The sequence below is a fragment of the Motacilla alba genome, chromosome 2 (assembly GCF_015832195.1).
Source record: "Motacilla alba alba isolate MOTALB_02 chromosome 2, Motacilla_alba_V1.0_pri, whole genome shotgun sequence".
Lineage (NCBI taxonomy): Eukaryota > Metazoa > Chordata > Aves > Passeriformes > Motacillidae > Motacilla > Motacilla alba.
The window spans coordinates 42,373,769-42,388,154 of record NC_052017.1 but is presented as its reverse complement, the minus strand read 5'-3'; the positions used below and the strand labels follow the sequence as shown (position 1 = coordinate 42,388,154).

Below are 14,386 nucleotides of genomic sequence, written 5' to 3'. Positions count from 1 at the left end.
ACAAGCAATCACTAGAAAACTGTGTCCAAGATGGCTCTTCTCGTTAAAACAGCTGACATGCCTGAAACCACAGTTTCACCACTGAAAACGCAAAGGTTCAAGCCCCGAGCTGACACTCCCCCTATGCACACAAGGAGAGTTATGCTGATAACCAGCCCCTATCCTCACCTATCAAGGTACCTAGAACACAAGTCTGATAAGGAGCAGCTGAGAGAGCTGGGGGTGTTCAGCCTGGAAAAAAGGAGGCTCAAGGAAACCTCGCTGCTCTCTAAAACCCCCTGAAAGGAGGAGGGTGTAGCCAGGTGGGAATCGGCCTCTTCCCCCCAATAACAAGCTACAGGGAAGAGGAAAGGGCTTCAAGTTCCTCCAGGGGAGGTTAAGATCGGATATTAGGAAATTTTTTTCACTGAAAGGGTTGCCACAAGCATTGGGAGAGGGAAAGTAAATGTCTCTCCATTAGCTGCACTGTTGGTATCCCACAGCCATGCTTTGCCAGTAATTTTATCCAGGGTACTTTTATTGTCCAAATTTGAGATGTCAGAGGTGTAAGTCAGAAAATGTGTTTTATTTGGTGCAGTAGCTATCAAGACCCAGACAGGGAGGTGATTGATTTTTTTGAAGTCAGAAAAGTGGTGACACCTCTTTGTTGGTCTGGCAATGAGGGGAAAGCAGGTGTTTTTTTTAAGCTTCCTGTTTTTGCAGCTATGAAGCTATTCACACAAAAAATGGCAGGACTTGATTCTCTCCAGTATTGGATTTTGAAATGCCTCAGCTGTGATACCAACTACTCCACAACTTCACATAAATTTGCTCCACCTGGCTCCCACCACCAGACTACATCTGAGCTCACATATGCAGTGAGAATATTCAAAATATCTTGATTTTAAATAACCTCACCCACAAAGCTTTAATTTTTTTTTTTTTTTTTGAAAAGGTGTGCTAGTCCGCCCAACCCTCAACCTGAACTGAACAAGGAAAAGAGATGGTCAACTCTGACTCACTCAGATCACTGCTCCTCCCAGGAAAACTGTCATATTGTCCTTTCTGATTCCTAAAGGAAAGGGTGAAACTGCCAAAGCCATCAGCATCAACTCAGAGCTCTTGCTGACACAACTGGAGGCTGCTTTTTGCTCATCTTCACACACCACGCATTATTAAAAAAAGGAATTGCTAGAGAACTTTAAACTATGAAAAATAAAGATTTTCAAAGGATCTTCTAATCAGATATAAAATAATATATTCAACCCCAACACCCTTCAGCTTTCTCATATATATAAGGCATCCATTTTCAAAGAAAGGGAAAAAGAAAAAAAAAATCTATCAGGCTCATAACATATTCTCTCCTACATCCTGAAAAATAAACTGCATCCTCTTATCTCAAACAATTGTTTTAAAGTCAGGTGGTGCAAAGACTTGCCTTAGTGAAACATGTCAGACAAGGCTGGTTTTCATGTGGAAGTCTCTTAAATTAAGCTGCAGTCTCCAAAGACTGCACAGAAAGTGGCTCATCTTCTTTCTAGTGTGGCAAGGAAACTGCAATTTAAAAATGCCGTAAGCTACAAAATAATGGAGCAACTGGAATTTGCCAATGCTCAGTTACATGTCAGTCCCTCACATCCATTCTTGGGGCAAAATTAGCATAAACTTTGATATCTAGGATAAATCACATGGTAAATATGACCAAAACCAGGGTCGTAAAGCAGGTTAGGTGTCCAGTACTGTGCTGATTTTTCAAATGTCTCATATCGAACATCACAGAAATGCTGAACCCTGCAGAACTGGGATTTGAGGATGACACATTGCAAACACCTGAAAATACCTGACAAAATGTGGAATTTGCTACCAGCCATATATACCCGCATTCATCACCTTGTCCAGAAAAAAAAGGGAAAAAAAGGCTATCTATTTCACCCTTTTGAGAAATCAGTGATGTAAGAAAACCTCTCTCTCCCTCCACAGCCTTGTTTTCCTGTGGGAATTCTCTCCTCATATTCACATTATCCACACAAGCCTGCAGAGACAGCCTGTCCCCTTTTCCTGGGGGAAAAGGTGCTCAAGGTGCATGCCCGAGGCTGAGGATATTACCTGGGGGATTGTAAGGTACCTCTGCAGAGATCCATCACCTGCCAAAATGCATTTAAGTACTTCATTCAAACAAGAAGAAACAAGAGAGATCATCCACCCCTCCACAAAAGCCAAACAGCCTTTAAATGGAGAAGCTGTCCATCAGGGCTGGCAGACAGAAACAAACTGCAAATGATGCTGCCATCTCTGCAGCTGGGAAGTTCAATGTAAGACCAGCTAGCCAAACTCCTCACCTCCTTAAGAAGGCTTAGAAAAAGACAGATAGGCTTGTGTAGGAAAGAAGTAATTTTTATTAGAGCTAATAATACATTTGGTGAAAAAATTGCAGCATCATATGGACTTGTCAAAAAGCTCTGGGTCACAGCTGCCAAATAAACTGGTTTGTCTAACCCAAGTTGTTCTACCACCCACCTTGCCTTGTAGATGCTCCTAAGCCATCACAGATGCAGCAGCACGACTTAAAAAATGGCAGAAAAAGAAGTGAGGATGACACCTCTTCAAACAAAAGCTGCTCAAGACACATCTCACCTCCTGACACCGTACCTGCCTTTCAGCTCACCCTTGGGGTGAGCAGGGGACATAGTCTTGGACAAAAACACCAGGATGGATGAACTTCCAGGATACCCACACAACCACCAGACATTCCTGTAGCCCTTGCCTGTCCCTAAGTACTGGATCACCTACCCCAGGTAGAACTCACTCTCCCAGGTAGCACAGGCTGTAAGATACAAGTAATGGGAAACAAAGCAGGCAAAAACTCACAACACAGGGATTGATTAATTCCTCTTCTCTCCTCCCCTACCCTCTATTTCCTACCCAGCTGTCTGTAAAAGGAAGGTCAGTGTAGAGCATATATTTGCCATCAATAAGTCTGTACAAGTAGCTTTGTTCCACCCAAAATGTTTCCATAATCTGGGGTAAAAATGGATTCCAGGCAAAATTTCAGTAATAATAACAGATGCAAAAGAACAATTTTATCCGTGGAGCTGAGGAAAGCTGACCATCTAAGCCAGAGAATTACTCTGAAGGACTGTTTCTTTCACAAAACATTAAATTGACTGTTCTTCTAGGGGAAGAATTAAAAATAAGAGAGGAAAGAGACAAGGCAGTATCAGTAAACCAGGAGGAAAGAATCAAAAATATGAGGGATCACAAAAAAATCACTGCATTTCCAGGATAAAGTGCCAGAGAGATCAGGACAAGGAAAGATGTGGTTTGTTCTTTCTTCCACAGACTTTTCCTCTCCCCTTTTTTCCTCTAAGTTTTTCTAGCTGCGGGAAGTATCTCTCCTCCCTACATCATGAAAGCACCCACACATTTTACACTGACAGATGGTACTTCACTGTGTAATATCAAAGGGAGCTTCACAAGCCAAATTAATCCAAGAGGGAGCATTCCTCTCCCTCTTTACTCTCCCCTCATCCTCTCCTTTTTAAAATGTCTCATGATCAAGAGCCAAAACATTTCTTCTCCCTGCCAGAATTTATGAACTCAACATATCTCAGGAAAGAATGTAAAAGCAGAACCTTTTTAAGACTGCAGATTGCATCAGCAATTAGAAATTAGCAATTTCTCTTGAAATTCATGAAGCATCTTCCTTTCTGCTCCAGCTTGTGTCAAACTAGATGTAACACATCTGTCAATGCTTTCCTTTTGTACATCTTTATGAATTATTTTCAATAGGAGCACAAACGTGAAGATCTTTTGCCTCCATCCCTCCAAAATTCAATATCCTTTGGTCCTTTCACAGGACTGTCTTTTATAGCCCTGCTCTCTGCACCCCAAACTGCAGCATTACAATTCAAGGTACAAACAGGCTGGTACCCACTAGCAAAAACATCATCTCCAAATTTTAAATAGACACCGCAGTTACCAAAATCCTGGTAAGCCAATGGCTAAGACTGAACAGTACTCTTCCTCCTCAGGCAGCTTAAGAGCTCATCAAGCCTGTCTACCTTTCCAATATAATCAACAGAGAATTTATCTTACATTGAACTTGCCCCTCTGGCCACATGAATTGCTCTCCAGACACCACTTACTGATCAGATCGCCTTTCATCAGAATGGAAATTTGGCAAGTCATGGTGATACACAGTCAGCTTCTAGACATGACACCATGAGCTAAATTCCAATCTAAGTGTCATTATACTTCTCAGATCTCTGGAAAAATGGACATTTAGGAAAAAAAATGCAGGACTTCACCTCAAAATACACATCAAGTTAAGAGCAGAAGTGGGCAAAGCAGCCGCCTGACTTGCAGGATTGCACCAGAATCCAGTGCTTCTCTGTTGTGAACAGTTAGCTCAAGCACAGACATTTGCAGGGATTAGTTGCATCTTCAGAGGCAGGTAGGCAGGAATCCAGCTCCTATTTATGCTCCCAGCCCCCTTTGGAAACATAGCTCAAACTGTGAGGTGCAAAGAAATTTCTGAGTGATAGCCTATACTCCATGTATATGTTCATGCTGGTTCTGCCGGTTCCATAAATAGAAAGATTTGCCACACATTATGCTCCTAGCTCACCCAGGAAAAACAATATTTCAGTAACTGTCCCATTTTGCATCAGTTGAATTGTATGATTTTCTAGATCAGTGGCTACAAAAGTCTTGTTTGCAGAAGCCAAACAGCTCGTCACATTAAAAATAGCATTAATAGCTTTTCAGACTATCAAGACATCAAAAAGCAATTACAACATACAACCCTTATCTCTACTTCCTCCCAGTGAGGGTCTGGAAACAGCATTTCCTCTTTGGTACCCTGGAACCCAAGTCTTTGTCTATATCCATCAGGTCAAGTGCAAAAGTAACCCGGCAGCATTTCCACACATAACTGTATAAAAAAATCAGTTTCTTGTTTGTTCTCTCGCCTACCCTTTTTCTTTATGCTTTCTGTTTACAGTGTTTGTCAGGCACCAAGCTGCTACAGGGCTCAGGTTTGGTTCCAAGTTTCAGATTCATTCAGTAAAGCCTGCTCCCTCTGCCTAAGAACAGCAAATAAAAACACTTGACTCTGGCCTGACATTTCTATCAGAAGAGAAACAAAGGAATTAGTAACCCACTTCTAACATTTAGCTCAGAGGGGCTTTTCTGCACTTGAGTCCTTGCTGTAAAAGGCCTGGAGCAAGATTATTCACTGCCCGCTACAACTGTCATCTAAAAATGCATGCAAAAAAAGTTAGAAAATCCAAATAACCAGAGTGCAAAAGCTTTCTCCAGGAGAAATTTTATATGTGCCAGCAGAAGATGTCTATTTCTTAATCCTCAGCCTTCACCCACAGAAACAGTTTTTTTCCATTAGTGATTTCTAATGTAATTTTCACAGTTAATGATCTGAGTTGTCAGCAACACTGCGGCAGTCAAGGAGAACTTTTGTTCTAAAACATCCCATCCCCTAGCCTCTTTTCATCCATAGCTTGGTAGGCAATGCCAATGTTTCCTCCTCCCAGAGATCCCAATCATTCTGTTCGCCTCACTGAACGCTGAGCACTTCATTAATCGCATGCACTGAGGCCAAGTGAAGCTTTCACCCCACTCTTAGAGAAGACACAAAACTCAGGCAAGCACTCCAAACAAACTAATGCTGGGTGTGTTCAGTCAGGACATCCAACAGCATTTTCACCCTTCTTGGCTCTAGCCTTAGCCTTAAGCCCTCCACCACAGACAATGAAAATCATGAGACAAACGTCCATGGAACTTCTCCCAAAACCTGCTGCACCATGGAAAGGTGCAGATGGGCGCTTTCTGGGAACTGAGTTCGCCCAGACTATTTTAAGCACTGGGAATTGTTGGACAACAAGTTTTCCATTCTTGGAGCCCTCAGCTGCTCCAAACAGTCCAGTCAGTGTCTAGAGTTTACAGCTGCAGTGAGTGCACCTAAGTGCCCCATTTACTGTTCAGCTGTAACAAATCAGAGACATTATGGCTTGAACCAGCCCCCCAACAAGCAGCTGTCCTGCAATCACTGACAGCACCTCTCGACACCACCAAACACTGCCAGCAGCCAGCTGCTGCTCTGAATCACTGGGTTTGCTCATCTCAGGTGCACACCTCTCACAGACTGTCAGGGAATGATCAATGGCTGCAGAAGGACACAAAGATGCCTTTGAAATAGCGAAGTAAAAGAAGAATTCATTTGTACTCTCAAGTTGCCATTGTTTCTTTCGTCACCCACCCCAACACAAGTTTTTGTTCTGCCAGCTAGAGAGAGGTAGGTGGCAGATGTGATTGCTGTCACTGTCCATACAAACTCAGCAGTTTAGCAGTCAGGAGCCCTAAGCAACTCCTTAGACACTTCTGGTTTTCTCATCTATCAATTCTGAGAATCCAATATTATCTATTTCTGGACTTCATTCATATGGAGCAGGGATTACAGCTAGGGAAAATAACAGCTGGCGCAGACACACAAGCAAAGGTGGGGCTCCCCTGGTAAACACAGAGGTCACCACATCTCCAAATACCAAATTATAACAGGGGCAATAACACAAACAGTACCCTGGAGTTCATTTTCTCACTAATATATACCAGGTTTTCTGTCTCACCCCCTATACACAGCAAACATCCTTTCTGTTCCCTGTCTCTTCATCAGGCAGCTGGATTTTAAAATTCACTCTGAAATAGAAGCTTTCTTATAACTGAGAAGCTTCTGCAAGAAAACAGAGCAACTGTTGCGCTGAGGACTGCAAGACAATATGAGCATTGTATGGCATGATAGCATGTTTGGAATAGCAAGTTCAGCTTCACTGGCGTATTAAGGATATGACAGAACAAAGGTTTTTAACTTCGATTTTTGGTTCTTTTATGTTCAAAAAAAAAAGGCAGAAAGGTTTCTTTTAACAGAGAGAAGACAAATGACAGGAAAATTCTTCCTGACATCTGCTAGAAAGAATACTGTCTTTCTTTGTTAGTGCATCTCTTCTGTAGGTTTAAAAAGACTTTACGAAGGCGGCAGGACCTTGTCTAAATTCCAAAGTTAATTCAGGATAAAGCAGCATGCAAGCTTAAAATGCAACACATGATTTTGAGTAATTCTACACTCAAACACACATTTCTGAAGCAAAGTGACTTGTTCAATTTAGTCCATACTAAGAACAGATTATACTAAAACTGGAATATGTCCATATTTTGCAAGGGTAAACACTCCCATAACACACATATTCAGGAATAGGCATCCCCATACAATTATTCTGACACAACTCCAAATCCAGACATCCCTTAAGACATTGTTTATCCCTGTAAAATAGATGGTAAATAACTTTTTTTTAATTTTCTGGAGAGCTACTCCACTACTCTAGCACCAGACAGAGAACTAGAGTTGTTCCAGAAGCAGCCAAAGTCCAGACCACTCAACCTTAGGCTTCACCATTTCCATAGCTTCATTTCCTACATGTCATGTATCTGGACCAAAAGGAAAATTTGGTCTTTCAGAAACTGGGCCTCATACACCACAAAGTATGGAAAAGGCAGATGCTGGGGCAAGTTGGTATTACCCTCTGAGTAGCGTGGTTGAGCATCTCTTGCCAGGCAGAGTCAAACTGACGCTTGTCATCTTCCAGCAGCCTCTGCTCTGCAAGAGAAATGGTCTCCTTTGCAGCACGCAGCACTTCCGTGGCCCTCTGGAAATCCTGAGTTGCCCTCTGAGCCTCCAGCTGTGCCTAAAGGGAAACAAACAAGGCTGGGATTAGAGACAAAGGACCCCTCACAGTCACACTTAGAAAATCTGTGACACAAATCCCAAAACTTTTATAAGGAGCCATACCAGTGTCACTGTTTCCCAAACTTTAACTTGAAATGACAGATTTTTCACTGCAGTAAGTCCTGCTAAAGCAGCAGCTCCCACCCAAAGAGGTCATCTGCCAAGAAGTTTAATTTGTAGCTGATGGCCTACAAATAAGTACCTGGCTGAGAGATAATACCAAATGACGCAGGCTTAATCACTGATGAACAAACCAAAAGAAAGTGAAATAGCAAACTAGTGGCATGTCAAGAATACACTGAAAATGGCACTCCCTGAGTTTAGTCAGGGTGGATTTTTATCTGCTACACCAATAATCACACTGAGGAAATATTTCTGAATTATTACCTTGCTATAAAGAATAAACAAGTTCTCTGAGATGGCGACTGCTTAATTCTTTGGGTGTTTTTTTACTTTGCTATCACTGGTACAGTAAGTTCCCAGTACACAGACACAAGAATAACTAAGGGAATTTAAAAAAAAATCTTTGCCTGAATTTTTCTACATTATAAATTTCACAGATTTTATTTAAAGGAGTATTTTTGAGCTGTTTTGCTCAGAAATACAACCGTTCCAATGTAAGCCTCACATACAATTAGTTGAACATCCAGCACTGTGAAGACATTTTTCATTTACACTTCAATGATTTTTCAAAAATAAACTGGAATTACCCAGTCCATACCTATGAAAAATGTCTTTGGCCAGACATGACTGACAGAACAAAATAATGAATAAAAATTTAGGTATCATGATATACATAGAAGGAGTCTGAGAATCAAACACGAGAAAGGACTCGGACATACAGAATACTACACTGAAGAAGACAAAGTCTTATGAATAAAGGAAGAGGTTTCAGCATGAAGAAATGGTGGTCATTTGGGATGTGGCTAAAAATTCCTGATATAAAAGTGGAACAACAGTGCATTCTTCAGCAAACAGCTGGCTACACCCCCTCAATACCAGGTGCAAATACCTCTATACTTGAGACACCACAGTTATTTGAAAAGGTAATGGAAAAAAACCTCCCTCCCTGCCCCATGGCAGGGAAGATGGACTCCTAATTTAAACACAAGTCACAAAAGGAAATAAAGCACACTAAGTTTCCCTCTCCATGTCCTGAAATAGCAGCAAGCTCTTCTTACTGCCTTTCCTCTCTCACGTGGAGGTAGTTCACCCCAAGGTAACCATGCAAAAATAGGAATTATGTGTCAGAGGTCCTTCACTTACTAGCTAGAGAGGAAAACCAAAGTCATCGCAATCAGAGCAGTAATTTCCTTCCAACCAAGGTCCCTGATGCATTTCCTTCTGAAGTGGCTGGTGATGTTTTCCACAGAGAAGTTCATCTAACTATGCCCTTTGTTGTTTTCAGGCAGTTTACACCATCTCCCCCTGCCTAGAGCATTTGTGAAGAGCCAGGGCACTAAAGTGTTAATTTCCATGCAGAACTGCACATTCCAAGGCAGCACGGATCCTTTGGGCCAAGGTTAGTGCACGCACAGCATCCTGGTACAAGTTCAAAGCCAACAGGATCTCTTCTCCTCTCTGAAAAAAAACCCCACATCTTACATCTCCTCATCACTCCAGTCACCAGCTGCCTGCTTCAAATATATTAATACATTTTATAAGTTGAGAATAAGCCAGAATAAGTTCAGAATAAGAATATTTTTATTTAGCCACTAATTAACCCTAAACCATAATACCCAGCAAGCACAAAAATTCGCCAATACAAAAAAAGCCATCTGAGGATCTTTAAACAAGGCTCAACCTGGGCTTCCAACAAAGAATACATCAAAAAGCCTGAATACATCAAAAGGCCTGATCCTAGTCCCCAAAATACCTACTAAATTTTCTAAAAACCCACAACTTTTTTTTTTTTTCCATCCAGTAAGTTTGACCTGTGCTAGTAAAGGACTCAAATACAAATAAAGGCCAAAAGTTTCCCATAAAAGTAGTTTGAGATGGGATTTTAAGACAGGAAATAAAATGCAAGATGCCAGTAAGACCCTCCACCAAGTACTGCAGAGCAGTGCTGAGGATGCCTGGAGGAAGAGCAAGACCAGTTTTCATGGAAGACTCTAGGAGAGGGAGCCAGGTCCCAGCAGCTTCCAGCAACAAGGCTGTGAAGGCAGCTTCAGCTCCTTGGCTGCCCTGCTGCAGGAGCAGGTCTGCCCACGTGAGGAATGAGTTACAAACACACAAAACCAGACTGGAGACCCATTACTAGCACAGCCAGAACCTCCTCAGCGAGTAACTGCTTTCGAAACTCAGTACAGCCAGATCCCAGGGGCAATGCAAGCACACAAGTACAGTTTTCTCACCATAATGCATCAGCACTTGAAAGTTTCTGTTGGCACACATACCTGGGTCAGGGATCAAGACATCTAAGCCAGCAAAAAGCCTGCAGAGCATTAGGAGCTGAGATACTTAATCCCCATGGAAAACAACACTTAGTGGTGGTAGCCTGCAGTACTAGTAGCCCTTTTGATGAAGGCCTTAATGGCCAATTGTCTCTAAAAAAGGAAAATTGTCTTTATGATAAAAAACCCAGAAGCCAAATTTACAATTCAGTTAGACTTCTGCTTGCACCTGGACCTGTAGGACAGTGACAGCTGGAGCTGTTAACAGGCAGGCCCATAATCCATTCAGATTCATGCCCCCTAACTTTGTGTGTAAATGGAAAACTGAAACAAAATCATACCTAAACACTCCATCCCAGCTGCATTTGTTGAATACTGTTCTGCAGTGGCAATTTGGAAACACTGTTTTGTTTCTGAGCAACATAGTTAGTCCAAATAGCAAATTAGCTCCAACAGTTATCTGAAGTCAGTCTACAGTCTGCAGTCTTTAATTTAAGCAGCTTACTGAAAGTCTGAGAAAGAAAAAACAAATGCTAGGGTAAAGAATGATACATTTGCCATCAGGAAAACATCAACAGGTTTGTGGCTTTGCCAATGTGAAGAAGAATACTCAAACACTTTCTTTTGTGTTCTAGTACAGTTACCCAATAATTAGCCCTCATTTAAAACTGCCTCCAGCACGTACAAGTTGTTCTGCACCATCACCAACAGGCTGCTCTCAGTCCTAAGCCCGCAGGTCACTCCATTTGATGGAACAGAGAGTAGCCATGTTCTTCATGTGCTTTTAAAACCACAGAGAAACCAGCAGGAGCTTGCCTCCCCATCCAGCCTCCTTATATTGCACATAAACTTTACCACTTTAGACAGTGGCTGTTTCTCTCAAGACTAAAATCCAAAATTCAAATGAATGGCTGAAAAACTAGGTTGGCTTTCATCACAAACTTGTTTTTGAGTTGAGGGAGGTTTAGCCTTGGGGTAGAATGAGAGAAAATGTACTAAGGATGAGGACAAAAATTGCTGAGGGAGGCTGGAGGCAAGCAGGATGTCAACTTTCTGCCTGTCATCCATATCGCTGGTGCTTGATGGAGTCTACCCAACACAGAAGTGAGGATTTCTTCCATCATGGTCAGAAGAGCCAGTCCAGTGAAGCCTCTTTTTGAAAATGAGCAAGTCCTGACACCTTGGGAACAGGGGACCAGTTCCAGTGCTCCAGCTCCCACTGCCAGGGTGACAGTGCTCATTGTGGTTCATGATCAGTGCTTTCTGTCAGGAAACTCAGCTGAATGTCTTCACCACTGCAGACCCTTCCTGCATCAGTGTAAAATATAAAATAGGAGTCCTAAAGAAACACAATTAGACAGCCACAGAGAATGAAGCTGAGGAGAATCCCTGTGTCACAGCACATCTGTCACATGCTGTCTGCACAGAGCATCAACTGTTCCTGCCACTCTGTTTGTCCCTGCTCTGAAACTCAGTCTTCTACAAGCAACCAGCTACAAACACATCTGCCATAACAGTAAATCCCTTCCCTACAACCAGCAGCACACGCAGAAGTCCTGCTCTTCCCACTCAGCCCTCTCCTCATGGCCAAGAGCTCTCTTTACACCACTGTCCACCCTGTGCTGTTCTGCACATGTGACCGCCTCTCACCAGCTCATCCACCTCCCTGATCTGCCTGGCTCTGACAGGCAGAGCCCTGAACCTTCCAGGCTCATCCCAAAGACTCAGAAGAGACACGCAGTAGCAGCACTCACAGAAGCAAATTGTGCACTGTGGTATAAAATGTGTCAGCTTAGAAAATAAATTATGTAAAATTAAAGGGGTACTGGCAGGATTCATAACTGCAAGCTATTAATACATTGCTGAAAGATGCTCACTGCTGACAAATCCCTTTTGGGGGATAAAAGCTGCACCCCCACAGGCAGTCCTCTGCTTAGCCTACACAGGGCCTTGCACAGAAGGGAACCAAGCACAACAGACATATTATGTTGTCAGCTAGAAATTTAAAAAGCGCTAGGCCATGGCAATGTAACAGAAAACAAAACCAGGCACTTTTTAAATGCAGTCCTCCTGGAACTGGCAGCACCATACAGACATCTGCTTGTTCACTTTCAGAGCAGGAAACTGTGCACTCTTTAATTAAGAAATACAATTTTCTGATTAGTCTACATTAGCTTCTATTGACCCAAATCCTCTTTGTAGTCAAAATCTTGCCCAGGTGCTAAAAGAGAATTTTCCCCACCTTCCCATATATATCTTGAACCTATGACATATCTCATCTCATGTTTCATCTCATCTCTGATTTTTGTTTTTGTTTCTGCACAGTATCACTGACACCAAAACATGGTACAACACAGCTACAGCATTCCTCTGAGGTTAGCCAACATCTAATGTACCCTGGTGGGCACTGCTCAGCCTCTGACACGTGAACACACCTGCACACAGCTCACAGCCCAGCCAGGCTTCCCCAAATAGATGCAGAGGGCTCATTTTGTGGAGACAAACCTATGCAGAATTTCTCCCCTTGGCCAGCCTCACCAGAGGACCAGACCTCAAGTATTGATATTTAATGAAAAGGACATCACAACACAAGTAGAAATTTTCCCATTAGAAACATCAGTCAGAAAAGATCAGATATTTTCAAAATTGGCTTCTCATTTATCCAAGTGAATCTATCCCATCCTGCACTGCCAAGGCCCTGACATCCACTTTATTTCAGCATCTCTGAGTTATTGCCAATGAAAGACACGAACAATTTCTGTTTATGAAATCACCATAAGCTGGAACATAAAGGGAACACACAGCTGCTGGTCAGAACAAGGCACCAGCACACCACGTGCTGGCCCAAGGCCTTGGCTCTAGAAAGCACTTGTTTGTTACTGTGAAACCAATGTTTCTCCCACCCATTCATCTTTAAAACAATAGTTTAATTGCCACCAGCAAGCATGTACTTGCTTACTAGCAAACAGATAACGAACTGTGTTCCAGTCCCACTCTTCAGAAGGAATCAAGTTTCAGATGTTTTCATTCTGGCCCCCCCTTCCTTCTCGTATCAACATCCCACGTTAATTTGCTGTGCAAAGTACAACAGGGAACACGTTTTGAAACAGGAACTTTACTCCATCAATCACCCACCAGAGCTGCTGTAGCACTGCCTGTCTTCAGGGATCCCTCTGACTGCAGGGACTGCACCAGAGCACTCTGCACAAGCTTCTGGCAGGAGTGGGGACAGCAGGATCACCACTCATTGACCACAGCATCCCCATCTCACCAGCCCTGCAGCAGATTCAGCGATTCAGAAGCCCCCAAGGTGAAGGCAGCTGAGTGCTCGCTGTGCCGCTCCCAGTGACCAGCCCCTGAGTGCTGCTATTTCAGCTTCAGTTTTCCTCGACCTGTTTTAATTCAGCTGGCAGGAAGGAACAAGAGCAGCAGCCCAGATGTCAGCACAAGGGCTCATCATGCTCAACATCCAAACAAATAACAACAACCTTGGCACCGGCACAGCTCCATCCACAGCAAATCTGCAAATGACACTAAGTCAGGAGGTGGCTGAAAAGGCAGAACTTCAGCCTAGATGGACCTTGGGAAACCTGACTGTGCCAAGAGACACTTTACAAGACCTGTGGAGTCCTGCACTTGGGGTGGAAAAATCCCAGTCAGCCCTGTCAAAAAGGACCTGCACATTACAACAGGTGTCAGGCTGAGAAAGCTGAGAAGGTGCAGTCTCACTGGGAGTAATGCAAACCATGTCCTAGGCTAAACTAAGAGAGCCACGGCTGGCCAATCCTGGAGACAGGTTATACGGAGAGGTTTCAAATCCCCATTTCTGGCAGTCTTCAAGACATGGCAAAGCCATGGCTGATGCAATCCAGCAATGTGACAGCTCTGCTTTGAGCAGAAAGTTGGGATCTGATAACCTCCAAAGGTCCTGTACAACCAGTATTTCTCTCAAATACCATAATATTTTTCCTAGCTTCTAAAAATCTGAAGAACGTTTCTGCAAAAACTTTGCAGTGATGCTGAATGTTCTCCTAGATACTCAGAGGCATTTATTTTCCTGAATAAACAGACTAGCGGTGCAACTGGGGGGTGTAAGGGTTCTGTTTGCTTTTTTTAAGGACCATGACCTTTCTTTCCCCTCTCCCAACAGCCTAAAAACTCTGATCCAAACCAGAACTGAAAAGTAGTAAAAACACTCCAGAAAGCCCTCCTAGCT

General features: G+C 42.9%; 1 protein-coding gene across 1 annotated transcript in view; it reads right to left on the bottom strand.

Moving 5' to 3' along the window:
- The window catches only part of SH3BP5 (SH3 domain binding protein 5), a 51,844-nt gene that overhangs the window by 12,172 nt on the left and 25,286 nt on the right, over nt 1-14,386 (bottom strand). The window contains exon 4 of the mRNA XM_038163097.1: nt 7,569-7,733. Within this exon, the coding sequence (XP_038019025.1) occupies nt 7,569-7,733 (165 nt within the window). The remainder of the gene's footprint in view (nt 1-7,568; nt 7,734-14,386) is intronic.